Genomic DNA, 27,673 nt, shown 5'->3' on the forward strand with positions numbered 1-27,673 from the left:
GTAAGAATGCTTGATAGAGATCTTGTAAGTGTTTGTCTCTGTCTGAGGGGTTGGAGCAAATGCGCTTGTATCATAGAGCTTGGCTGTAGACGATGGATCGTGTGGTGTGGTCTGAATGAAAGCTGGAGGCATGTACGTAGGAATAGCGGTCAGTAGGTTTCCGGTATAGGGTAGTGTTTATGTGACCATCGCTTTTTAGCACCGTAGTGTCCAGGAAGTGGATCTCTTGTGTGGACTGGTCCAGGCTGAGGTTGATGGTGGGATGGAAATTGTTGAAATCATGGTGGAATTCCTCAAGGGCTTCTTTTCCATGGGTCCAGAGGATGAAGATGTCATCAATGTAGCGCAAGTAGAGTAGGGGCATTAGGGGACGAGAGCTGAGGAAGCGTTGTTCTAAGTCAGCCATAAAAATGTTGGCATACTGTGGGGCCATGCGGGTATGCATAGCAGTGCTGCTGATCTGAAGGTATAATTCTCCCCAAATGTGAAATAGTTATGGGTGAGGACAAAGTCACAAAGTTCAGCCACCAGGTTTGCCGTGACATTATCGGGGATAGTGTTTCTGACGGCTTGTAGTCCATCTTTGTGTGGAATGTTGGTGTAGAGGGCTTCTACATCCATAGTGGCCAGGATGGTGTTTTCAGGAAGATCACCGATGGATTGTAGTTTCGTCAGGAAATCAGTGGTGTCTCGAAGATAGCTGGGAGTGCTGGTAGCGTAGGGCCTGAGGAGGGAATCTACATAGCCAGACAATCCTGCTGTCAGGGTGCCAATGCCTGAGATGATGGGGCGTCCAGGATTTCCAGGTTTATGGATCTTGGGTAGCAGATAGAATACCCCAGGTCGGGGTTCCAGGGGTGTGTCTGTGTGGATTTGTTCTTGTGCTTTTTCAGGGAGTTTCTTGAGCAAATGGTGTAGTTTCTTTTGGTAATCCTCAGTGGGATCAGAGGGTAATGGCTTGTAGAAAGTGGTGTTGGAGAGCTGCCGAGCAGCCTCTTGTTCATATTCTGACCTATTCATGATGACGACAGCACCTCCTTTATCAGCCTTTTTGATTATGATGTCAGAGTTGTTTCTGAGGCTGTGGATGGCATTGTGTTCTGCACGGCTGAGGTTATGGGGCAAGTGGTGCTGCTTTTCTACAATTTCAGCCCGTGCACGTTGGCGGAAGCACTCTATGTAGAAGTCCAGGCTGTTGTTTCGACCACAGAACCACTAACCCAGGAACAACTATCCTTGCAACAAGCCCGTTGCCAACTGTGTCCACATATCTATTCAGGGGACACCACCCTAGGGCCTAATCACATCAGCCACACTATCAGAGGCTCATTCACCTGCACATCTACCAATGTGATATATGCCATCATGTGCCAGCAATGCCCCTCTGCCACGTACATTGGTCAAACTGGACAGTCTCTACGTAAAAGAATAAATGGACACAAATCAGATGTCAAGAATTATAACATTCATAAACCAGTCGGAGAACACTTCAATCTCTCTGGTCACTCGATCTCTGACCTAAAAGTCGCAATATTACTTCAAAAAGACTTCAAAAACAGACTCCAACGAGAGACTGCTGAATTGGAATTAATTTGCAAACTGGATACAATTAACTCAGGCTTGAATAGAGACTGGGAGTGGATGAGTCATTACACAAAGTAAAACTATTTCCCCATGTTTATTCCCCCCTCCCCCCCTTGTTCCTCAGAGGTTCTTGTTAACTGCTGGAAATGGCCCACCTTGATTATCACTACAAAAGGTTTTCTTCACCCTCCCACCCCCCCGCCCCCCTCCCCGGCTCTCCTGCTAGTAATAGCTCATCTTAAGTGATCACTCTCCTTACACATCTCCTTATGATAACACCTATTTTATCATGTTCTGTGTGTATATAAATCTCCTCACTGTATTTTCCACTGAATGCATCCAACGAAGTGAGCTGTAGCTCACGAAAGCTCATGCTCAAATAAATTGGTTAGTCTCTAAGGTGCCACAAGTACTCCTTTTCTTTTTGCGAATACAGACTAACACGGCTGCTACTGTGATTCCTGGACTATGGGCTCAATCCAAAACCCATTTAAATCAAAAGGAGTCTTTCTGCCAACTTCAAAGGGCTTTTGGATCGGGCTACAGCTCTGGTTTTCATTGATGAGACCACGCAGCCTTTGCTTTTTTTTAAATTATACCCGTTTAGTTATGTAGCTATAAACATCCAGGAGTTTTCAGGCTCTTTATATACAGACACTTGTTATTAATTATTATACTTTATCATGATTAATTTTGAACCTTGCTGAGAACTTGACTCAAAGGGAGAATACAGGAGCTGAGTCTCCTCTCCCTTACACTGGTTTTATACCAGGTAGTTCCAGCAAAGCGCTTACTTAGCTTTAAGCATGTGCTTGGTCAGGTGTTTTGCTGAATAGGGATGGACTTAATCATGGGCCTACAGATAAGTACCCACTTAAGTTCTTTGCTTAATTGGGGCCTAAGCTTTTTCAAGGTGTAGAGTGAGTGCAGAATCAGATGCACAGAGTTTGTCACCAAGTCCCCTATTTGACTCTCTGCACCTTGGTTCCCCATCTGCAGCGTGAGGATGGGAATGGCTCCCAGGGGTGTGCTGAGATCAGTTGTATAATCTCTAGCGTGGAATGCCATGGAAATGCCTATACATCATGTTGCCTCGATGCACAAATGACAGTGGAATTTGCTTTTGCTTCTCCTCACCTGTAATAATTACTCATTTCCATGGGACAAATCTTACCCTCTAAAAGCCAGCTCCCTTGTACCTTTGTTCCTAAATTAGAATGATCAGTGGGGGCTGTTAGGAGCTAAGATCAGACTGGAAACTATTCCTTTGATTCCTTTTAAAGTTTTTAAAGTCAGGCAAGAATTTTGTATGGCACTCAGCTGCAGGCAGAGAATGCTAGAGCTTGTGAGGCTGCCAGTTCAAACCAATTATGAATTAACTGACTTGCCTGGGCATTAAAATGCCTAATAAAACTTGCTCAGTCATTGTAATATGGACACTATGTTTCTATTCTCATTATCTGATTTGGGAAGGTCATGGACCTGCATGTACTAGTCCACAGAATCATTTTGGTGTAGTAGTTAGCTCTGATGGTGCCCAAACTGAGCCTCCTAACAAACTTCCTCTCTGTGTACAGCTCACAAGAAATATATTGTATTGGGGCTGTGTACCTTGAATGGTCCCTTGAAATATGTATTAACTCCTTACGCTAAACAATCACCTTGTATTTAGCAGTGACACTCTGAGTTAGTTTCCCAGACCTGAAGAAGAGCTCCCTGTAAGCTCAAAAGCTTGTCTCTCTTATCAACAGAAGTTGGTCTAATAAAATATATTACCTCACCCATCTTGTCTTTGTGGGTCAGGAAGGAATTTATCTTCATGAATGAACAACATGCTTATATCACAGTGGCCTGGGGTGGAATGAACGGTGGGCATGTAAACTAATGTGCATACATCAGACCTGTCCTGACATCACCCTTTGGAGAATGTTATATAAATCTCCAGTGGTTCAAACTGGAAGTGCTTCCAAAACAAATTTCACACAGAAAGGGAGCAAGTTATATAGTGGGTAATATGGTAACTTCACCGAGGATTAAGTTTTTCTTGGAGGACTGCATCACTACAGCTACTTATCCTTTCAAAAGCAGCTTTTCATCCATTGATCTCAAAGTACATTACAAAGGTGGATATGTGTCCTTATCTCCATTGTACAGATGGGAAAACTGAGGCACAGAGCTTGGCAGTGACATGTTCAAGGTCAGTGGCAGAGCCAGAAGTAAAACCCAGGTCCAGCTAGTCACCTGTTGTAAATCAGCATAACTCCACTGAAGTCAATAGAGATCATGCCAATTCACACCAGGATCTGGCTCTCTCTTGGGATATTCCATTGCCAAAGTGATTTCTGTTGAAAAAGTGAGAGGGCCAGATTCTCCACTTGCATATCATAGTGGTAACATTTTACACTCACTTGATTTGCCTCTCTATTGCTCTGCACCTTGTGTAATCGATTATTCCAGCACTAGCGTTTTGTACCCAGTTTGAACATGAGTAAATGACGGCAAAAGGTAGTGGGGACACAAGGCCTGTTATTATTGTGCAATAATTGTGCATTTAGCAATAATACCAATCTTTATTCTACTCTGAAACCTGTATTAAAGCAACTATTATTCACATGAGTAGACTTGATGCTCACCACAGAACTAGCTTTTCTTGCCAGCCAGCCCTAACAAGCGCTTCTTCTGAAAGCTTTTTATCCTTTCTCACACTGCCCAGCCTTGTTTTACTACAGCGTATACATATGTTTGGCACTAACCTAATTCCCTTCATTTCTTCTTCTATTGCAGGTCATTACTGTGCCCATTACTAGGCTCATTCTATTGCCTGGAATTGAAACGGGCCACAGGAAATCAGATTTTGGAGCTGTTGCCAAGAACAGCTGACGTAAGTGACCTGTCAACAGGTACTCCTCCGTAGGTCCTTATTCTGCCAGTGTCCCCTCTGCCTGCACAGAACTCCATTGTAGTCATCAGATCAGATCGCAGAATCAGGGCAATAGTTGGGTTCTCAGAACAGTGTTCAATAGGGATGATAGAACAGTGTCAATGTGAAGTGAAATGAAACTGTGATAGCTCAGTACGATCGGCAGTTTCTTAGATTCATCAGGTGTTTCCAATCTAATCTATCATCACCTACTTATTTAGCAGTTATCACCACAGGGCAAGATTTTCAAAAGTGACTACACATTTTGGATACCCACATTTTGAGGTGCCCAGTTTCAGACCATGCTGAGCACCCACATGCTTTGGAAAATCAGGCCCCATCAAGGTGCCTCGAGTTGGGCGCCCAAAACCACTCGTCCCTTTGGAAAATCTTGGCCACATTAAACATCTGAGAAGCTCAGTGTAGAAGGATCAAGCCTGGTATGAAACACGCAGGAATGGGATGGTGTGTCTGGGCCCCTTATGAAAACCAGATGGGGCTCTGATTTGGGCACATTGTTAAAGTGGAATTGTTCTAAGTCACGATAGAGTTGCAAAGATAATGGAGGGATTCAATGAAGTGAGGTAAAGTACTGAAGGCTGCAGGTTTTCTTACATGCTTCCTCTCTTTTTAACTTTCACTGTTACTCTCTCACATATACACACACACAGTCTTTCTCTCTCTCTGTCTTACACTAACTCACACACTCTCTGTCTCTCTCTTCTACACACTTTGGCTGTGTCTTCTCTGCTAAGAAAAGGGGTGTTTTTCTACGATGTAACTAACACACATTAGCTATCCTGCAGGAACAACACACTGGTGAGAAGTCATGTTAGATTTATCATGAGGGAAACTAGACAAGGCCGGCACCATACCTCCTGCCTGGGGTGACCTCGCCCAGAAAGCTCATGCTCAAATAAATTGGTTAGTCTCTAAGGTGCCACAAGTCCTCCTTTAGTTTACCTTGCAGTAAAACTAAAGTGCCTTATCCCCACTAGCTAATTCACACACCTTTTCTCAGCAGCACCTTCACCTATCTCCCCATCTTACACAGACATCCACCAAATGGTAGCCACAGAAACTCCTTTCGTTTCATGCTAGTGGCTAGGGATGCCTCTTCGTTGGTTCAGTAACTTGTGTTTAGTAATTACTTTCTAATGTAGTATCCTTCAGAAATGCCAAGTGTGCTGTTCCCACGGCTGCAACCAGAGGCAGCTGGTCGAACCACTTTACCTTAGGAGCTTTGTCTTCACTGCAGAGTTAACTTGGGTAATCAGCACTGGGTCTGAGTGCTCAGGTTGGCCTAGCTGGGGCATGAGTAGCCACACTGCAGAGCCCTACCTGAGTGAGTGTGTCTTTATGGGTGCGTCACTCACCTTAATTTACATGCCGATGGAGAGAGAGACCTTTTGCCTGGCAGAAAACGTGATTCTCAGTTCTGACTTTAGGAACATATTTGCAGTATGCATACATAACTCCTTACATAGTATCTGTACATACATTGCACCATGATATACGTGTGACCCTCGTTTTCATTTAAGACCTCACACGATATTCTTTGGTGAACCAGATTGGACATACCAGGATCAGGGTATTCTTGTCACCCCGGGCTAGTTGGCATTGAGGGGTTTATGGAAGTTTCTTTTTCAGTGGAAGCCATTTTCTCCTAAAGCTACTGGACCTTTGCATGGAACTGCAGCCTCTCAGTCTGCATTAACCCACAGCTATGGGGATTTCTAGGACAGAAAGAATTACTGCATAGGGACAACCAGACTGCAGACTCTTTTGGTTTAGTATCCAGCATGGGTGCAGGACAGGCAGTGCCAGAACCAACTTTCCTCCCACCCTGTACTGTCTCTGCCGGTGCACCTCAGGCCTTACGGTTGGGCTGGATCCAAAGCCCAGTGAAGTCAATGGAAAGAGTCCCATTGTTAATAGTCACCTCAAGGGCTGAGAGATGAGCTCATCTCTGTAGCCTCTTCATTTCTTGTCTCTCTGTTAGGACTGTTACGAAGGAGGCCAGTTGTTTTCTTATCTTCAGCAGAAGGGTGGGCCTGGAACCAGCCCTCAGAGCCTCCTGTTGGCACAGATAAAGAATCACGGGCTAACAGGGGTGGAATTCATCCAAGGCGAATACGATGAGCAGAGATCTTAGCAGCTCAGTAAGCAAGTGGGTGCTTTTGGATCAGAAATACTGGCAGGACACTGAAAGAACTTCATAGGAGACTGGAGCTAGTACACTTGTCCTTGCTTTTCCAGGACATGAGAGACACGAGGGATAGCTCAGTTGTTTGAGCATTGGCCTGCTAAACCCAGGGTTGTGAGTTCAATCCTTGAGGGGGCCATTTAGGGATCTGGGGCAAAAATTGGGGATTGGTCCTGCTTTGAGCAAGGGGTTGGACTAGATGACCTCCTGAGGTCCCTTCCAACCCTGATATTTTATGACTCTATGAAACCTTGAGCGCAGCAACAGTTGCTTTCTGCTGTGATGGCTCACTGGTTCAACAGATGTGAGCAAACTTTTAGGTGGGCTGCATCTCACAGTCTTAAAAGGCATGATCAGCATGTGATCCTCTTGAAAGCATAAGGACCATGCTTCCATTCAGTCATCTGATAATGATGTCGAACAGCTATTTTAGATATAGATGGCTATAGATACAGCGGTTAGCTGTGCCACTATAACTAACATAAACCTTATTTCTCCTCCGACAATATTGCACTTAGCTCGTGTCCAGACAGGAATTTTAGCCACTAGTGTAGCTGCATCAGTTTGTATCACTGCAGTGTGATGTGTGATGTGAACCTTGTTGCACGTACCGCTGCACTGGTGGAAATCATGCCTACACAAGAGGTTTCCACCAGCGTAGCTAGCTATGCCAGCTAATACTGAGTGTAGACCAGCATTCAGTGATCTCTTCTGCCAAGACTCTTTTACTAAGGTGAGCTCTGGTCCCTTTTGTTTGTTGTTCTCCCCTTCTTCTTCTTTTTTTTTTTCACACAGCAAATCCAGTTGCCTTTGACAAACTGCACAGAGACAAGGCTTCTGTATATCTCAGAGCAGGGGCACAGTCCACAAAATTGGGACCCAGATGCACATGCAAATTGGCTGAAAATAGGTATTCCTAGGATTCATAATTCCAGCCTGGGCCTGTTATAGGATGGGTCTGAAATGTGAAGTTCAGGAACCATCTGAACTTTGGGAAAGTTTATCTCTCTGCAGAAAAGTCCCGTGGAACTGAATTGAGAATGAGCTCCTTTCTGTAGGTTTTCTCAGCCATCCTATAGAATATTCCTGCTCTAAAGTTCTATAGAATGATTACAACAACCTATTCAAAGAATCTCATCCTCTATTTAAATTCTATAGGTTTTTCAGAGTAATTACTGTAGAAACACGTTGGTTCCATCCCTATTAAATTCTATAGGAAGGAAGAGGAAGTGCTCGCCTGGATTCCTGGTTCAGGCCCATCTCTGTAGTGTATATGGCAAAAGGGGGAAAGGTTATTTGCCTTTTGCAGACTGAACAGAGATGAGGCAGAGGTGCATAGGTTTGTGTGAAACTGGCAGCTGGCTGCAGTGGGGGTGTGACTGGCGGCTACAATGTGTGACTGGCAGTGGGGATGGGACTGGGGGCTGAAGTATGTGTGGCTGGCAGATGCCACATGAAGGAAGCAATTTGAGGGTCACCAACAATCCCAGAGGCCACACATAGAGCAGCCCTCCACTCGTGTCTGCTTTGCTGCTGACTCCTAACTGAACCTGACAGGAAGGCAGTTACCAGAACCGCTAACTCTCTGGGGAAAAGCTTACAGGAGCTCATTCCCTTGACGCTCACTTTCCGTACAGAGACTAGAGGAGTAGCGAGAGTGTGTGTTAACAACAGCTAAGGCTGTGTGGGGAAAAAACAGAGTCACCATCAAACCAGCCAAAGATAAAAACCCTCCTTTGGGCCTGTTTGTTGGAAAACCAAAGTGAAGCTTTTACTTTGTCAGCAAATCTTGGCCAGGGTTCGAATTGGGCCTGTTTGTTGCAGCTTGGTAAGCAGCTGTAGTAGCTGCTCTGGAATCTAAACTTTCGTTTAATAAAATAAGGTCCCCTGCCCTTACAGTTGTGGAGAAAACTTTTAAAACCTGGCCTGAGTGTAACTGGTGCAGCCATATCTGCCTGAGTCTGCAGACAGCCTGAAGCACTAGTGGGTAAGAGGCACAGATAAATTATTATTATGGGGGTTCTCCAAATGTGCGAAATGCTTTCCAGGCACAGCAGGAGATACAGTCTCTGGTGTTAAGGAGCATATAGTCTTTATTTGTTGGCATATTTTCAATTATTATTTATATGATAGTCGCACCAAGGGGGTCAGAGATTAGGGCCCCATTGTGCTAGGTGCTGCACAAACACATACTCAGATATGGTCCCTGCCCTGAAGAGCTTGCAATCTAAAAAGACAAAACAGATGAAAGGTGGGAGAAGAGGAGTATTATTGTCACCCTTTCATAGATGGGGAGCTGGATCACAAGATGAAGTGACTTGCCTGAGGTCACACAGGGAGCCTGTGGCAGAGCTCTCAGATCTCCTAAGTCCCAGTCTAGTGCATGAACCACAAGACTACCCGTCTGCTAAAGTTTACAGTTACAAATCCGTTATATTTTTATGTCACATTTATTCCAAGGCTTTTTAAGTCTGAATCTTAATGACGACAATTTAAATGCAAATTTTAAATTCCTGATCATAGCATCCAAAAAAGGAGAATGGCCATCCTATTCTGAAGATCTGCACCATCTGCTGAGTAGCGTCTCATTTTGGCAGCATGACTTGGAGGAATTTGGGTTATGGGCGGAGCTTGGGAGAAACACCATCACTTTATTTTTCCTTTCTGACCCCTGTTTAAGACCTTACCCATCTCAGGTCTAATATCCTGGGACCGACATGGCTACAAAGTACACTGCATAAGACAAAGTTGTAAGGCATTATTCCCAGCCTCTCATCATAGCAAACAGGAATAATATGCCATGTACGTAAGAGAAAGATAAACAGACATTGATGCAACCGGCCAGATGATTATTTGTCACATTATTGACTCTGCTCATTACTTCTATGGGGTGGGTTACTAAAGTGGACACCTGAAGGTTAAGGAAGAGCAATAGTAGAAAAACATGAAAGAGAACGGAGAGGAGCAGAGGCTGAGTTGAAGTAGAATATAAAGGCCTGATTCTCCATTGCCTACACTTTGTGCAGTCATTTATGTCAATGCAAACTGGGTGTAGAGCCAAGCCATTTTGATATACGAGCATGTGTTGCTCCTTTTGCACTGGGGTAAAATACTGCACAAGATGCAGAGCACCAGAGTAGCAGGCCCAGAAAGAGGTTAGAAAAGAGGAAAATGGATAAGCAGAGAGGTGATGTAGGTGATATTTACAGCCTATGGTATGATCTAGCTTGAAGAGAAAAAAGAATTTGTCCAGGTTATCATTTCTGGAGAGGATAATTTTGGAGAAGTGCTGAGAAAAATCCTATTTCCATTTTCAAGCTGCGAAATGCTGTTTGTGGTGGTAAAACCTAGAGTGACCAGACAGGAAATGTGAAAAATCGGGACAGGGGGTGGATGGTAATAGGAGGCATTATAAGAAAAAGACCCCAAAATCGGGACTGTCCCTATAAAATCGGGACATCTGGTCACCCTAGTAAAACCACCTCTGGCAGAAATGGGATCAGCTGAGCTCCCAGGTCAGATCCTCAGCTGGTGTAAATTAACATCACTCTATTGAAGTCAAAGCAGTAATGCCTATATACACCAACTGAGGATCTGACCGTGGGTACCAAATTCTGTTCTCAGTTCTGCCTATCTAACAAAAGGAAATGGAGTTACTCTAAATTTGCACCGGTGTAACCAAGAGTGGAATTTGGCCCTAAGGGTCCAAACTTCTTGTCCTTACTGCCTGAATGAGGACTGCAGGATCAGACCCTTTGTAGAAAAGACAAGGAGTAAAGGACCTGCACACATGGAGGCTGCTCGTGATATTACAATAACTGTGACTGCCCCAAATGCACTCCCCTACCTTGGGGCTAGCACGATAGCATCTTGGCCCATGACTAAGGCTCCTAGGTGCTAAAGTAGTACAAATAAATAACAATAATAATAGGGCTTGGTGTCAGTGACTTCAACAGGCTTTGAATCAGCCCCTATTGCAGAAAAGGAGTGGACCTCATAGCACCCCGCCAGCATCAGGAGATGGCTACGTTGCGCGAGTACAAGAAAACTCTTGCTAACCAGAAGCTTTCGCTCCATGACAACCTTGTTCACTTGCCTTGCATTCATCTTAAGCCCCACTGACCATTCTGGGTGGCCAGAGAAGCTCTTTTTTCATCCAGCTTCAACCCAGAAGACACCTGGTGAATGCAATGGGCTGCGTCTGATGTAAACAGCAAGCACCTCGTAGATGATCTCACGTTGAACCCCCTGGTTTCTTGCTTCACTGAAGACAGTGGATGACCATCAACTGTATTAGGATGCTACATGGAAGATGCATGCACCTGATGCATGAATGGAGAACCAAGGATTCGCCACAGTGTGAATGGGGAGCCCTCCAAGCCACTGAACACAAGTGTCCCATCTTTCCATCACCAGGAGGTCTAGCAAAGGTGCACTTTGCATCTCCTGAAGCTCTCGAATGGGTTTCAGATCTTTCTATTAACTTGTAAATGTTGCTAGTTCCATATGAAAGAAGAAAAGTAAGGAAAGAGAAGAAGAAAGACTTGGACTGAGTTTGGCACTCCATTGCCTTCAGTGGGAGTCAGGCACTTAAATACCTTTGAGGATCTGGGTCTTGGGGGTCTGGTTTTCCAATGTAGTTACTGCTGATTTCTACCACAATAAAGGTGAGGAGAATCAGGTCTTAGGCATTCACTTAATCTATGCCATGCTTCTGGATCCCGGGCCCCTGTTCAGCACAGCCCACGTTGAACAGAACAGCCCCCCACTTTCTATTTTAAAGCAGAAGCTGCATCTACAAAACAACCTTGTTAATATTGTCCCTTGAGGAGGCTGATAGGAGAGACAAGGTGTATTCAGAATGGGTGGGCTCCTATCTCTCTGTAACATATCTGTGGCTCATTCGCTGTCCTGCCAGCACCTACCTGAATATCTGGTTGCTGCCTGAACAGCAGCAGGGAGATACAAGCTGAGGACTGGAAACACAGAGCTGTGTGTGCGGGTGCCCTTTCTGATCAGTCTGAAATCACCATGGACCAGTCACTTGAGTCAGACTGGAGTTAGAGGGGGAGGAGGCAGCATAGGGAGGACAGTGCACAGCGATGGAGGCGGGGCCTTGGTTTTATCCTCTCTTCCTGCATTTTTATACATTTTTCTTCATCTCCCTTGTGCTCTGGTTCCAAAACCAGATGGGCACCTCCACAGACTAACTTGTCCCTGCAGCCTGGCATTCTTTGCTTCATGTAGATTGTAAAGCCAGAAGGGGCCATTATGACTCTTCCAAACCTGTTGGGTTGTAGGTGTTCTATGAATTAAGATACTTGCATGGTCCTCATTACTGTAAAGATAATACAAGCACCTGCTACTCACTAATGACTGTACCCCTCGTGAAGAAGGTCTGGTTTATTACCCCCATTTTTACAGATGGGGAACTGAGGCACACAGAAATGAAGTGACCTGCCCAAGGGCACACAGCAAGTCTGTGGCAGTCCCAGATTTGAACCCAGATTTTCTGAATATTAATATGGTGCCTAAAACACAAGATCATTCTTTTCCCTCCTCCATTCCAGCCCATTGATTTCTATGGATTTAAGTCTGCTGACACGTGTAAACAGAACTAAATTGAGGACCACAGCAGAAAGAAACCAAAAAAATGCAAATTCATTCCAGAGAAGTCACTCCTTCTAGATGCATTCCCTGTCCTGGCAATATGCCTTGGAATCACTGGCACCACTTCAGACAGCTGCATCTTCCCCAACGTTTCCTGACGGCTTCAAACCAGAAAGGCAAGGTGATGAAGAGATTTGGTTAAGGGAGAAATAGAAAAGTGACCATAATTACCCAGTTCTATATAACCTCTCTGTGTTATATTAATCCACCTTGCTAAATGATGACAAATTAATTCAGATGATGTGCAGTGGGACTTCAGGAACAATGCCCATTAGTCAATTTTTAGCCTCACTTACATATGTGAAGTCATTGGGGCTTACATGAGTATAAATGGGTACAGAATCTAGCTGCATAGCTTTAATGGAGCTGCACTCTGTAGATTCTCTCTTTGGTTTCTACTCATGGTGGGGCCATATTCTGATTTTAGTTACATTAGTATAAATGTGGAGTATCTCTACAGAAGTCAGGAAGGCTTGATTCCCTCTGAGTTACTTCAGTTTTATGCTGGTGTAACTCCACTGATTTCAAAGGCATGGCACTCTGGTGTACATCTATTACACTGTAATACCCCTACTACCTAGGTGATAATAACGAGGAGTCCTTGTGGCACCTTAGAGACGAACACATTTATTTGGGCATAAGCTTTCGTGGGTTAGAACCCACTTCATCAGATGCATGGAGTGAAAATACAGGAGCAGGTATAAATACATGAAACGATGGGGGGTTGCTTTACCAAGTGTGAGGTCAGTCTAGCGAGATAAATCAATTAATAGCAGGATACCAAGGGAGGAAAAATAACTTTTGAAGTGGTAAGAGAGTGGCCCATTACAGACAGTTGACAAGAAGGTGTGAGTAACAGTAGGGAGAAATTAGTATTGGGAAAATTAAGTTTAGGTTTTGTACTGACCCAACCGCTCCCAGTCTCTATTCAGGCATAATCTGATGGTATCCAGTTTGCAAATTAATTCTAGTTCTGCAGCTTCATGTTGGAGTCGGTTTTTGAAGTGTTTTTGTTGAAGAATTGCCACTTTTCGGTCTGTTACTGAGTGACCAGAGAGATTGAAGTGTTCTCCTACTGGTTTTTGAACGTTATAATTCTTGATGTCAGATTTGTGTCCATTTATTCTTTTGCCTAGAGACTTTCCGGTTTGGCCAGTGTACATGGCAGAGGGGCATTGCTGGCACGAGAACTTATGCCCAAATAAATTTGTTAGTCTCTAAGGTGCCACAAGGACTCCTCGTTATTTTTGCTGATACAGACTAACACGGCTACCACTTTGAAAAACGGTTACATAGGTGATAAACTTTTTATACATGCATGGGCTGTAAATCTATTATTGTGGTATAAATCTGGAGTAATGCAGCGGTCAATCAAGCCAACAAAATTACTCCAGATTTATAGTAACTGAGTTCAGAATCTGGATCATGACGTGGGAATCACATGATTGACAAAACTCTATTTTTCTCTGCAGCAATTATGTCTTTGCGGAGAACGAATGTTTTGCATTGCTGTTTTTCTGTTATGAATCTAAGTTGTGGAATGCAGGAAGCACTTTAGAAAAGGGTTACAAACACAAAGGTGTCTTACGCTGCTATTTGAGTTACTGGATTAAGCTGGGCTGAAGAAACAGAAGATGCCTTTGTTCATTTTTATGGCATTTGCCAACATTATGAAACCGAAATAGGGCACAGACTGCACAAGTGAACTTTTCTCCTCTGCTGATTTTTCCTCTCCAGTTAATCAGCCATCACAGATAAATTTATCTCAGGTGGCCCTGGCCTAAGGCCTGATCTTGCAAGATTTATCCAAATGAATATGCCTTGCTCCTGGGAGCAGACTCATGAAAATCAAGGGGAACTGGTAGCTTGAGCAAGGAGTGATTGCATAAGTAAGGCTCACAAGATCTGGCCTAGAGTCTTTCTTTTTCTGTAATTGCCTGTTTGTTATTTACCTTGCCAGCTATGTCAGATGCTGCATGAGAGGAACTTTGCTTTGAATCAAAGGTAATGCCCCAAAGACTTTCAAAAAGAGTTGGGTGTATCACTGCCCTGTGTGTCCCCTTCAATTCATATGGGGGCAATGTAGGGTTAAGCAATCCAGTTCCTGTGCCCAATTCCTACTACAGGAGGCCACTTACTCTAGTACTGCAGAGAACAGACCAGCAATGGAGCAGTACACTGGTTGTGCAGGACCTTGATGGTGAAGATGGGGGTATTAAGTTCAGTGTTGAAAAAAGAGGAAGCCAGAGAAGGGAGTCAAAGAGGAGAGCTGAGGTAGGAAGGGCCATGAACACAGATGGAGCATTTTGGGAAGGGGAGATGCAGGGGGCTCAGAGAAGAGGAAACCATAGTAGTCATGGCAGAGACAGAAGGGATGTAATGTAGAAGAAGGAGCAGGATTTAACAAGAACCTAGAGTCGTGGGGGAGAAGGAGAAAGAGAGTCTACAGTGTACGTCAGACTTGGCTGGAAACAAATGCAAGTTCATTGATCTCAGTGGAGTTGCACTTGCTAGCACCAAGTCTTATGAGTTTGTATTACTTGGGAGTGGGAGATTCTTTGCACCAAGAGAATAAATAACTGGCTGGTATCTTTCCTTGTTTCCTGATAGATGAAGTACCAGAGAATACAGAGGCGATGGGGTTGTACTTTATGAACGCTGCTCCATATGACCCCAGAAATGTTCAGCTGCCTCCAATGTTTTTTTAATTTACATGAAGAGAGAAGCACTTCTTGGAAAGCTGTCCAGCTCCCATTGAAGTCTCTTAGGCCCAGATCCTCAAAGGTATTTAGGTGTCTGAATCCCTTGGGAGTTAGGCACCTAAATCCCATGGGAGTTAGGCACCTACGTGTCTTTGAGGCTGTGGCCCCAAGTGACCCCATTAGAAGAGGAGGCCTATAGGGCAGATAATAACTAGTCCTTAGCCGAGGCAGGTAAAATGTTCCCAGCTCAGCTTCCAACTGGGTGAATCACAGCTAGCTTCATGTTCCATTACAAACTGAAAGCCTAACACAGCCTTGTCAAAAGTATCTCACAGTGAAACCTGAGCCCAGTTTAAAGGGAGCATAGGGAGGATTTAGGTGTAGAAACCAACCTGAACTTGCAATCTTTGTGCAGTGTAAACCAGGTGATGCTTAATGGCTTCTGATGAGCTTCATGTTCGGGGTTTGGTCCAGACCTGCAGTTCGAACAAAGAGGGTATGAACCTTTATTAGGTGAAAGTGAAGAAAAGGCTCACATGACTACTTGGAAACTTCACCAGTCATCTTTCACCCAGACCTGGTAAAAAGAGGCCAAATCCATCTCTGGTGTAACTCAGTGGGGGCTGCCGGAGCTCAGCACCTCACAGGATCAGGCTCCAGCTGTGTTAGGGAACAAAATATACTTACAGGAGCCCTTGAGTGAAAACCCTTGCTCCTTAATGGTCTGAACTGGGACAAGGCTGGCAAGAAGAGGCTTTGTGGATCAGAATCAGACACAAAGCTCAGCTTCACTGCATTATATAATTACCTAAGATTTCAAAGGTGTTATAGCCTAAATGTAGGGTTGCCAGTTTTGGTTGGACATACTCCTGGAGTTTTCATCACATATTGTAATCTTTAATTAAAGATGAATCTTACATTCCTGGAGACTCCGGGACCATGCCTAAATTGCATGCAGTGCATTCATTCGAATCCTCCTTTTGAAGCAAATGCCTCAACACCATACTCACTGCTTCTGTAGCTGTCTTTTCCTCATTGCCATGTAATATAATTATCTTCTATAAAACATATACACACAAAGGATGTGTCCTGTAACTTGCCATTAGATGATGTAATGCTTCTGAAGGCTAGATTACCTTAAAGGTAGGCTCACACCAATTAAACATAATGGTCCAAATTCTTTTCTCAATTACACCGCACTGTCCACTTCAATGAAGTTGTAACAATGCAACTGAGAGGGGAGTTTGGTGGTGAAAAGGGGTGTGTGTGTGTGGGGGACCTCCAATTTAGTGTGTTACTGAATGGCCGGAGAGCACTTAGCTTACGAAGAAAAAAATCCTGCTGGATCTTGTAGATAAACAAGACCGTTTTCGGTTCTCAGAAGGGTGTCCTCCTGCCCTGCTCTAAGCCAGACGCTCCTACGTTATCTTATTGTATGCACTGCCCTTAGCTGTCCCTGGCATCACACACACCTCCTGTTCGTAGAATATGACTTGCGATAAGCCTAACCTAGTCTCCCTAATCAGCTGAGAAGGGCTGAGCAGATGCCTTGGGATGCTGGAGGATGCATTACACCCTTCTTGGTCAGAGGTTTCGTTCAAGACAGGAGAGGACGATTTAATTTTAAGTAGGTGGATGAAATGCAAGTAGGTGGAACAGAATTTATAAGTGCAAATATTATTGCCCTGATTCTCTACACTAAGGCAACACTACATCAGCATGGCAGTGTGTCACATTTACACCCATCTCCAGGCCCTATTACATTGCCACGGTGGTGTAAAGTAGCCTTAATATAAGTGACACTGCAGGCCCACTGGTCTGATTGATCATTGTCTTACGTGTTGTTTAGTCATTTGCACCAGTGCAATGCTCGTGCAAATCACTACTATTCTGATTTGGTAATGTTTCACACCCACTTTGCACAAGTATAAATGACTGCATTAGATGCAGGGCAATGCTGAATCATGCTCTTTGTGACTTATTGCCAGAGCTATTTTCCGCCACCATTGTGATTGCATGACTTGCATCACCACCTCAAAGTTTTTGGCTCTGTGAGTAACTAAATAACTTATTAAACCAATAGAAGGGAAAGCACCCGGAAGAAGAAGCTCTTAAACATATTTCACACTCATAAGAAAAGGAGCAATTTGCTTGCTGAAATTGCCTGAGATTCTATGTTATTTCAAGATGTTTTGCAAATATAGTCTAATTCCCCCTGGGGATTATATACCGGCACATGATTATGCAAATTCATTCTTACGTTGTTAATAATTTTTAATCAGGCAACTCAGATAATGTGGAATCCTCTGAAAGGCAATGGATTACATGTCTTCCTACTAAGAATAGGACATGCCTGGTCTGACTAATCCACAGTATGGACAGATTCTTTAATGGGATTGCAAGGATGTAAGTGAACATAAGAACGGCCACACAGGGTCAGACCAAAGGTCCATCTGGCCCCATATCCTGTCTTCCGACAGTGGCCAATGCCAGGTGCTCCAAAGGGAATGAACAGGTAACCATCAAGTGATCCATCCCCTGTAGCCCATTCCCAGCTTCTGGCAAACAGAGGCTAAGGACACCATCCCTGCCCATCCCAGCTAATAGCCATTGATGGACCTATCCTCCATGAATTTAACTACCGGTAGTTCTTTTTTGAACCCTTTTATAGTCTTGGCCTTCACAACGTCCTCTGGCAAGGAGTTCCACAGGTTGACCGTATGTTGTGTGAAGAAATACTTCCTTTTGTTTTAAACCAGCTGCCTATTAGCTTCATTTGGAGACCCCTAGTTCTTCTGTATGAGAAGGAGAAAACAACACTTCTATTTATGACAGGTTTCAGAGTAGCAACCGTGTTAGTCTGTATCCTCAAAAAGAACAGGAGGACTTGTGGCACCGTAGAGACTAACCAATTCATTTGAGCATAAGCTTTCGTGAGCTACAGCTCACTTCATCGGATGCATGTAGCTCACGAAAGCTCATGCGCAAATAAATTGGTTAGTCTCTACGGTGCCACAAGTCCTCCTGTTTATGTGTTTGTAGAGCCGCTAGCACAGTGCGGCCCTCGTCCCTGACTGGGACTCCTCGACACTACCACGCTACAAATAAATACTAATAATGATTTGGTCCCATGTGTATTTAGGCAGTTTCAGAATAGAGCCACACTTCACAAGGGCACAAGCAATAGAACTCATTTTCTCACCCTTAGGTAGGGTCTGATAGTTTGGAATCACTTCAACCCGTAGGGTGGAGGGCAGCCGTCAGTGCATGCTACGCTAATGGAGAGATTTTGGCAAAGAACATCAGGGAAAGCCCTATTAAAAATGCCCTGGTATAAGCTAGTAGCTGCACAGAATATGGGCTTTTAAGGTGTCATCCAGGAGACATCGTTACCTCATACAGTAAACAGCAGGAGACAGATTTGCAGCAGGTATAATCTGCTCTAGCTCCATTGAAGTCGGTGGAACTAGGTTGCTTTATATCAACTGAGAGTCTGACCCCATAACTTCAGACCGATAAAGGGCTGTGGCGACGGTGCTGGGATATGAGCACGTGGTTCCAGGGAGCTTAGGTATTTCAGACCTGATGATCAGACCGCTAAAACCCTCTCTAAGGTTGCTAGACAAAGTCTTCTGTCCATTTATCATCACCCTTTGTATCTTTGTCTGGATGGACACCATCTTGTATATTGGCACCAATACACATTCCTGCCAAAGCAGGCCCCCTTGTGCAGCAGAAGAGATAGCAAGGCTGATCAACAGCAGAATAGATTCCTGCTGCGTCTTCTGCATGACGTTAAATTATAACCAACTTTTGCACAGAAAACACAATACATTTTGAATCGGTTCATGCAGCTACTCTTCCAGGAGCAAGGCGTAAGACTGAGAGAGAAAGGGCTCATTAAGGTAAATGACCCACTGTAATTTCTCCACCTTGCCATGCCAGGCCAAATAAATTGGAAAGAGATTAGTTATGATTGATTCTGTTATTTATAGAGTAGAAATTGAGATAAACTAATGGGAGCAATAAATGAGTGTGTTCTCCTGAGCGGCGTTTTAATTCAAAAAGTTTTGTTCATTGACTAATTTTGCCTGATGAAAAGGAACTTATGCCTGTGTTTAACTCTGTGAAAATAAGAGGTTCTATTGACTTCATTTAGGACTACTTATGTGATGAAAAATAAGCACACGCAGAGTTGCTTGTAGGATCAGGCTCTTAAAAGTTATTTGAGCCTTAGAAACTAAGTCAAATTGTCTGTAAACAGCACGTATTTTGTTTAGCCTTATAGGAGAAAAATCATCTATTGCAATCTCATGTTCCATGGTGGATTGTGATGCAGCAAAAAACTGACAGAAAGATAAAACAATTGCCAAGCCATTTTAGTTTTGTTTAAAGATTTTTTTTAAGTTATATCCATTTCTTCGTGACATAGAAGGGTCAGGGGATTCATAATATCCACAGAACACCTTTGTTGTTCAAGATTTCATCTGAAAGATTTGACACATAATAACCTTGGTTTCAGAGTAACAGCCATGTTAGTCTGTATTCGCAAAAAGAAAAGGAGGACTTGTGGCACCTTAGAAACTAACAAATTTATTTGAGCATGAGCTTTCGTGAGCTACAGCTCACTTCATATTTAGTCTCTAAGGTGCCACAAGTACTCCTTTTCTTTTTGATACTAACCTTGATGGCTGGAAGGTCTGAGTTGAAGCTACTGAGATCTGAACACGTGGTTTAATAGGTTCTAGCTATTCTAAACACAGGGCCAGTTTCTGCCAGTGTAGAAGAATAGGGGAGGCATAAAGGGGACCTGTCAGAAGGCCAGTCAGACTCTCTGCCTGACCCCAGCCCTGGAACAGGTTAGAGCAGTGGTTCCCAAACTTTAACAACCTGTGAACCCCTTTCACGAAAATGTCAAGTCTCACAAACGCCCTCCTAAAAATGAATATTTCCAGGGATTTTCTCCTTTACCTGAGTATAAATTATAAGAGCAGTGATCTTGGAAATATAAAATTTGTTTTTATGACATGCTTATGACATACTATTTATTATTCATTATTATTTATCATTACAGTCTTTGTATTACATTATGAAAATGGCAACACTCTTCCAAGATCTCACTTTCATAGCTTGTCTCACTTTGAATAAGCCTGTTATAAGACAAGGCTCCTATGTTTTATCAAGGAGTTTCATCAGGGAGTATCAGATGTGAAACAGCATGAAGGTATTTAGGAAGCCAACTCAAAGAGTTCCTTCTACACAAGCATTCAGGTCTTGAGCAGTCCAAGCAAACGATGCACTTTACAACAAAGCTTAAACTTGTTTTTCATATTAATTTTAAAAACATTACTAGCTGCCTATTTAATTTTAAAAACAGCAAAAAATATCCACCTCACTTTCCATTTCTTATAAGGAGTCTTGACGTTTAAATCTCCTCAGTGTGATAGATATGCTTGCTTTGATCTGCTTAGCTCTTGGAAGTCCAAGGGCTCTGGGCTGCTGGCCCCATGCTGCCCGGGGTTCCTAGGGACAGCTCTGTCCGCCATTAGGGAATTTTTTCCCCGAGAACTCCCTGTAACATTTCATGAATCCCCAGGGGTTCCTGAACCCCAGTTTGGGAACCACTGGGTTAGAGCAACCTGGGGGCTGCTCTAACACGTGCCAACTGGCAACTGTCCCCAAGGGATTGTCTACAAGTTGAGTTTCGCCAAAGTGAAGCATGCTCTGACTGTGGCTCCACCCTGCACCTGACGCCCCTTCACTCCCTGTGACAAAGGCCGCAAGGATGGTAGGTCTGTGCCTGTTGTGGCCGACCCCATGTCAGAGGAATCTCCATCAGGGGAAATAGGATTAGATTCTATCTCCTCTGTGCCGTCACAGCGGTGCAGAGGAGATGGAGCAGAACAGACAATCTGGCCTCTGGTGTTTGGATAGCTGAGACGTCACACATTTAGATCCTTTTAGCAAATAAATTAAACCTGGAGCAAGGCGGTCTGTGTTTCTGGAGCACCCAGGGTGAAATTATGGAGGCCCTGAAAGCAGAACAAATTGGTTTATGGGGGTACTGCATCAGCAATCCTCTTTGCCCCATGGTGCCAAGCTTTATAGTGACATAGTGGCAGTGAGCTAGGGGCATAGCCAGTAAGTTCATGCCTCATAGACACGCGCACGGGGAGGGAAGTCGAATCATGTTGCCAATACATTTCATTCATAGCCTGCAATAACAGCTAAGCACCTTCCTAGTCACTTGGTCTGCAGAGTCTTTTAAGGACTTCTTCCTGTCCAAGGACTGCAGGGTTTGGCCCAGGGATGCTACTCCAGACCCTGAAAATCAGCTTATTCCCCGCTCCCCCCCCCACTAGTAAGCCACTTCTGTGGCACACATTATCTTGTTGTTATGTATTCGAGTAATACCTAGAAGCCCCAGTCATTGGTCAGGACCCCATAGTGCTAGGTGCTGTACGAACAGGGAACAAAAAGATGATCCCTGACTAAAGAGCTTACAGTCTAACCATAAACCTGCAATTTAACGCAGGGGCAAAGCGGTTAATAGTGGGGAGTGGAGGGTTGTGTGTATCTGGGTCTGGGTGTTAGCAACACGGCTCAAATCCAGTTTTGCATAAGAAAAAACATTCCCTTCTGTGGTATTTCGTAGCTTCCTCCTCTCCTGGTATCTCCACAACTCGGTGTCTGACTTCTCATAGTTATGTAAACTTCCCTGAACGTGAGGTGATGACAGAAAATGCCTAGAATAATTTATGCTTCTCAGTTTCACTCTTTGAGACTCAAACTAACTCAACCGTAATTTGAAGGGGGCTTGGTTTAGGCTTACATTTTCAAATATGGCCATTGGATGTGGGTGCCTAAAATATCTGGGGGTCTAACTTGAGGTACCTTGGGCCTGGTCTGCAGAGGCATTGGGCACTCACATTGCTCACTCCAGGGTGGGTCAAACTGGTCTCCCAAAATCAGCAGCCACTTTGGAGAACACTGGCCATATTTATTTATTTTAATGTCAGTGGAAAAACTGAAAGCTGTTCCTTCTCTGTGATTTATATCTTCATAAGCAAGTTTTACAGGGGATCCTTTGGTTCTTCACTGTCTGAGGCTGAAGAACACAGTAAATAACTTTATAGGAGGGTGACAGTGGCTTCCATGTCTTGAAATTGTTTTGGTATCAGTATGCATCTAGCTGCATGACATACAGCAAGACATTGAATTATGTGATCCACAAAAGAGTGCAGAGAAAGTCCCCCGCCACGCCTGTACCGCTCCCAGACTACCCTAAGTAAGTCCTCTGTAGAAGTGTCAGACCAATGTTGTATCACCAAAAAAAAAAAAAAAAAAAAAGTCAAAAGGAACACCGTTCACAACTGAGAACCTTTTGCCAAGCACTTTCTGCCTCCAGCTTTCAAGCGTGTAGCCAAGGGTTGTCGGCACATAGTCTCAGTGGGTTTGGGTTGATTTTGTGGTGTTGCAAAGGGAGTATATGTAATTGAAATATGCACAGGAAAACAGGATTGTTTAGTGTGTGTGTGTGTGTGTGTGTGTGTGTGTGTGTAACACACAGTGCCTGATTCAACTTTCATTGACACTGCTGTAAATCAGGAGTAACTCCACTGAGCTCAATCGACTTACACCATTGTAAAATGGGGGTTAATAAAAGACGAATCATCAGGGCTTTTCTTCATGCCAGACGTAATCTGCAATGTCCTCATAGTAAAAAGCACTACAGAGAAAGGGAAGGGGCAGGCAGAAAGCAGGAGGCTACAATTTTCCAGTTGATGATGTGCACGGTAATTTCAACATTAAGGAGTTTACATAAGATTCTTGGCAAATCAGCAAATCATGCTAAGTTTTCTCGCTCAGCCTAGGTGGGGCTGAGCAGAAGACAAGTTCTAGTAATGTTCCCTCCTCCTGTTGTACTTCTTCTCTCCACAACCAGGAACACTGCAAACAGCGGAAAAACAGCTGCTGTTCTCTTCTGAAGTCTCTGGCTTAATCTGCTTTCCCTTCAAACTGCAGTTGTAGATCCTCCCCTCCCTAGGAATGCCCCAGTTGCTCCTGAGGTGTGTGGTCTGCTCTGTTCATACCCATCCAACCATTCCAAACTGAGTAGTTTATCTTTGCTTGGCCTAATGTATGGGACGCTGGACAGGGAGTCAGAAGACCTGTGTTCCATCTGTGCCATGCCTCTAGCCTGCAGCCTGACTTTCAGCAAGTCTGTTTCCCCTCCCACCTTTTGTCTTTTTAGAATGTAAACTCCCTGTGGCAGTGATGGTCTCTTAGCCTAATGAGACATACTACGTACGTGTATGTACAGCACCTAGCCAAATGGGGCTCTGTTCTTGGTTGGCTGCCCTGGGCACTAGTGTAATACTCTATAAATAGTAATCCAGTCCAGGTTGATTCACTGGTCTGGGATTATCAGCCCTCTCTAGCACTTGGAACAGGATCAAGCTGTAGAAGAGCTCAAGGGATTGAAAAAGAAGAGAGTGACAATGGAGGGGCAAGAAATGGGAGAAAGAGAGAAGACATACAGCAGAAAAGAGGCAGATGAGAACAAGGAATGGCTGGAAGAAGAAAAGAGAAAACTGGAATTGGCATGTATGCTTTTGGGTTTTTAAAATACAATATGATATGAATGAAGTGGTACTTACATGAGTGGCTCGGCTTCTCCTCTTACTTACCCAGTTTTACGCCATTGTAACTCAGATGCGACTCTTGATTCACAGAGTCTGCCCGACTCATTGGCCATTTGCACTCACTCCACGCTCAATATACAATTCCATGCTAGAGATGCTGCAGATTTCAGTGTGATAAAGTACAGAGGTGGGCTGGAAACTCTGTAGCAAAGTGGAACTGAAATCATGAATGGTTTCAATACCCTGCTAATATGCTAGTTGCTGTTCTTGGTTATAATATAACCTCTGCTTAGAGGATGAAGCTCACACCAGCACAAAAGGGCCATGCACAACCAACTGAGCCACTTAATTCATATATCAAGGCCTTAAATGGTCTGGACAACCTGAGGTGGGCCATTCGCATAGGGGTGAATTTTACCTGGAGTGAAAAGAAATCACTTCAGCTTGGGCCAAACGCTGCAGCTTCTATTCAGAAAAACAACCGTTGAAATCAAATGGGTGTTTTGCCACAGTCAGGACTGCACAATTAGGCCCTCGAAGAGGTTTCAATATACACAAGATTGCTGCATTCATTAAAACCAAGGAAACATTCCTCCCAAGGCACTACGCACAGCTGACATGCAGCCACTTCTGGAATGGAAGGTGACAGTCACCTGGCACATTGCCCAGGGAAATTTTGGCCAAGCCATTATTCTTACTTCAGCAACATGGGCAACCTTCCTGTCAAGAAAACTGCATGGAACTCAGATAAGCTGTTAGATTAATGCTGCAGGGATTTGAAAGTGTGGCTTGGGCGGGGGTCCGGCCAGCCTGAATCCCAGACCACTGAATCGTCCAGTTCCGTATTTGTATCTCAAGCATTTGTATTATTTATATGAGTATTTACATTCTGCCCCATGGCTTAGGAAGGCCTTTAGCAGGTGAAATAATGTAAGATAGCGTTCTTGTGCATTTCAATTCCTGAATGCTATGAATACCCTGAGAGTAGCAGATTGCTTGTAACTTTGGCCCTATAAATGTTCCCCCGATGCAGTGGGAAAGACTATAAAACCCACATATACAATCAGAGGGACAAATTCTCTGTCCAAATGAAATAATAGGCAGCAGGTTTAAAACAAATAAAAGGAAGTATTTCTTCACACAATTGCATAGTCAACCTCTGGAACTCCTTGCCAGAGGACGTTGTGAAGGCCAAAACTATAACAGGGTTCAAAAAAGCACTAGATAAGTTCATGGAGGATAGATCCATCAATGGCTATTAGCCAGGGTGCGCAGGGATGGTGTCTCTAGCCTCTGTTGGCCAGAAGCTGGGAATGGGCGACAGCAGATAGATCGCTTGATGATCCCGTTCTGTTCATTCCCTCTGGGGCACCTGGCACTGGCCCCTGTTGGAAGACAGGCCACTGAGCTAGATGGACCTTTGGTCTGAGCCAGTATGGCTGTTCTTATATTATGTTAAGTAATTAGGCAAGGCTCCATTGAAGTCAGTGGAAATGCTCCCATTTAGAACAGCAGAGAATTTGGCACAGATACTTAGTTTTGTTGGAGTTCAATGGAATACTTTTGGGCTTTATGCAGAAGCGAAATGCATACATGCCAAGTGTCCTTCTCTCTGCCTCTCCCCCACCCTCCCCGTTCCTTAGCATCTTTTTTTTTTTAAAAAGGAAATATTTATAGTTTTCACACGTTGTCCTTCCAGAAAGCTCCCCTTCCCAAAGAAGTTTATTTTGCATTTACTGCATCTCCACTTGTCTCCCCAGTCTTGAGGTGCTTATTCAGTCCGTGGGAATTTTGTATAAATTAAGATGGAGAGAGGTTTTCCTCTCCATTCCCACCATTTTTAGATCTTCTGGGCCTGATCACCCAGTGCCTTGCAACTTGTGTCAGGGTAACAGGTCACTACCTCCCAAACATCCCCTTACGGCATTACACAAAGTAAAACTATTTCCCCATGTTTATTCCCCTACCCCGCACTGTTCCTCAGACGTTCTTGTCAACTGCTGGAAATGGCCCACCTTGATTATCACTACAAAAGGCCCCCCCCCTCCTCCTGCTGGTAATAGCTCACCTTAAGTGATGACTCTCCTTACAGTGTGTATGGTAACACCCATTGTTTCATGTTCACTATGTATATAAATCTCCCCACTGTATTTTCCACTGAATGCATCCGATGAAGTGAGCTGTAGCTCACGAAAGCTTATGCTCAAATAAATTTGTTCGTCTCTAAGGTGCCACAAGTACTCCTGTTCTTTTTGCGAATACAGACTAACACAGCTGCTGCTCTGAAAGTTGGCGCTATAGCAGCCCTTCCTCAGTTTCCCCTTTGAAACACCTAGAAATAATCGAGAAACTAGTTTTGAGAAAACCTAACACACCTGCTTGGGACTAGCTTAATAACAAACAACCTGTGCCTTCTATCACTACATACTTTTTGAAGGGGAGAAAACAATCCCTTGAAAGGGAAACCCTAATTTTCCATCATAAAAAAACAACCACCCAAAAACCATGCCCTGATCATGCATTACCAGCAGGCAGGTCTCCTACCTATAGCCCACTCCTGCTCCTCAGCTCTTTGCATGCAACTCGCCTGCCCTGCAGTTCTTGCCTTCAGGCCCCTGCCTGTTGCTTCCCCACTGCCTCCCATCCAGGCCCTGCTGCAGCTGGTGGGGGATAGCCCCCCTCCCCCGGGCTTTGCAGCCGGGAGCTGACATCACAATGGGAGGGGAGCGGCCCCTTCCAATCAGCGCCCAACCCAGCTTCTAAGCCGGGCTACCATTGGCGGAAAGAGCTCGCGGGGGGGGGAAGGGGCGTGGCTCCCTGCAAGAAGCGAGTGAACTTTCTCCTCGCGACCAGCTCGCGCCTCGCTTGTCCGCGCCGATGGAGCTGAGCCGCGGCCGGCCCGCGGCGGCGCTGCCCGGGATGGAGGCCGAGAGCCCGGGCGAGGACTACGAGAGCCTTCCCACCGGCGCCTCCCTCTCCACCCACATGACGGCCGGGGCGGTGGCCGGCATCCTGGAGCACACGGTCATGTACCCGGTGGACTCGGTCAAGGTGCGCGGCGTTGCAGGGCGGGGGTTGGTTGCGAGGGGGCGTCCCTCGCTGGTGCATGGTTGGGGGGGGGGCATTTACCTCTCCCCCCCCCCCCCCGCTCGCCCGCCTCATTATGTGGCGCTTCCTTCCGCGTTATTGCAAACGGGCTGTGTGTGTCCGTCCGTGCAAACGTGCTTCCTTGCCCGTGTAGTCGTGCAAATGTTGGGGTGATTGTGTTCCCGTCTTTCCTCTTGGTGGGGGGATTGCAATCCCCCCACCGTCTCCTCGTGAGTACGCCCTTTCCCTGGTGGTTGTTGCATACATGGGGGGGTGAGTGTGCTTTGCACTTTACAGTTTAAAATGCGCGGGGCTGCTGTCTTCCCCCCCACTTCTAAATCTCCTCTTTGCATTATACTTCTTCTTCTTATGTGTCTTCGCATAAGGGGGTTGTGCTCCCCAGCCCATTCTGTGTTGTAAATAGGTGGCCATCTGTTGTTTCTCCCTATGTATTGTGGGGTAAGGTAAAATTTTTCTCAGTCCCTCCCCCCTCCCCCCTGCTTCTTTTCTGTCCTGTTGCAAAACTGGGGCGCATGGGGCATCATCGTGGTTCTGTGCCGTAGATTACGAAGTGGGCCTGGGGAATGACTATAGGGTCTAGCAGTAAACTCAAGAAAGCTGTCAGCCTGCATGGGAAGAGCTGTGTATCTTGGACTAATGCATGTGCCACTCTAAACACGTGAGGGCTTCAGAAAAGAGCCTGCATGGAAGGGAGGGTTGCGGCTCCTGCATTGTGATCTGCAACTGCAGCCTGGACGAAGGTGTAAAGGGCTGTTGACCCTGTAATTGTCTTTTACTCTTCTCTTGCTGACTTTTATGGGGCCCAGAGAATGGGGAGGATGTAACAGCGCAGTGTCTG

At 44.8% G+C, this 27,673-nt stretch overlaps 2 protein-coding genes across 15 annotated transcripts in view; one reads left to right on the forward strand and one right to left on the reverse strand.

Moving 5' to 3' along the window:
* Positions 1-26,401, reverse strand: part of ENTPD4 (ectonucleoside triphosphate diphosphohydrolase 4) — a 53,885-nt gene extending 27,484 nt beyond the window's left edge. For 2 of the 6 annotated variants that reach the window (XM_073324960.2, XM_073324953.2), the window contains exons 1-4: positions 26,272-26,401; positions 23,773-23,928; positions 15,475-15,558; positions 6,447-6,581 (exon numbers count right to left, since the gene is read on the reverse strand). The gene's annotated coding sequence lies outside the window, so the exon portion shown is untranslated. Of the gene's footprint in view, positions 1-6,446; positions 6,582-15,474; positions 15,559-23,772; positions 23,929-25,795; positions 26,060-26,271 lie in introns of all 6 variants that reach the window. The other 4 variants (XM_073324955.2, XM_073324956.2, XM_073324958.2 and 1 more) reach the window with 4 other exon arrangements.
* The window catches only part of SLC25A37 (solute carrier family 25 member 37), a 35,714-nt gene continuing 27,006 nt past the window's right edge, over positions 18,966-27,673 (forward strand). For 7 of the 9 annotated variants that reach the window (XR_013635046.1, XR_013635047.1, XR_013635045.1 and 4 more), the window contains exon 1: positions 26,553-26,778. Coding sequence is in view for 2 of the 9 variants with exons in the window: in XM_073324962.2 (XP_073181063.1) it covers positions 26,605-26,778 (174 nt within the window). In the remaining 7 variants the exon portion in view is untranslated. Of the gene's footprint in view, positions 18,988-26,552; positions 26,779-26,886; positions 27,045-27,673 lie in introns of those variants that run through there. The other 2 variants (XM_073324963.2, XM_073324961.2) reach the window with 2 other exon arrangements.

This window comes from Lepidochelys kempii, chromosome 26 (genome assembly GCF_965140285.1).
Source record: "Lepidochelys kempii isolate rLepKem1 chromosome 26, rLepKem1.hap1, whole genome shotgun sequence".
Lineage (NCBI taxonomy): Eukaryota > Metazoa > Chordata > Testudines > Cheloniidae > Lepidochelys > Lepidochelys kempii.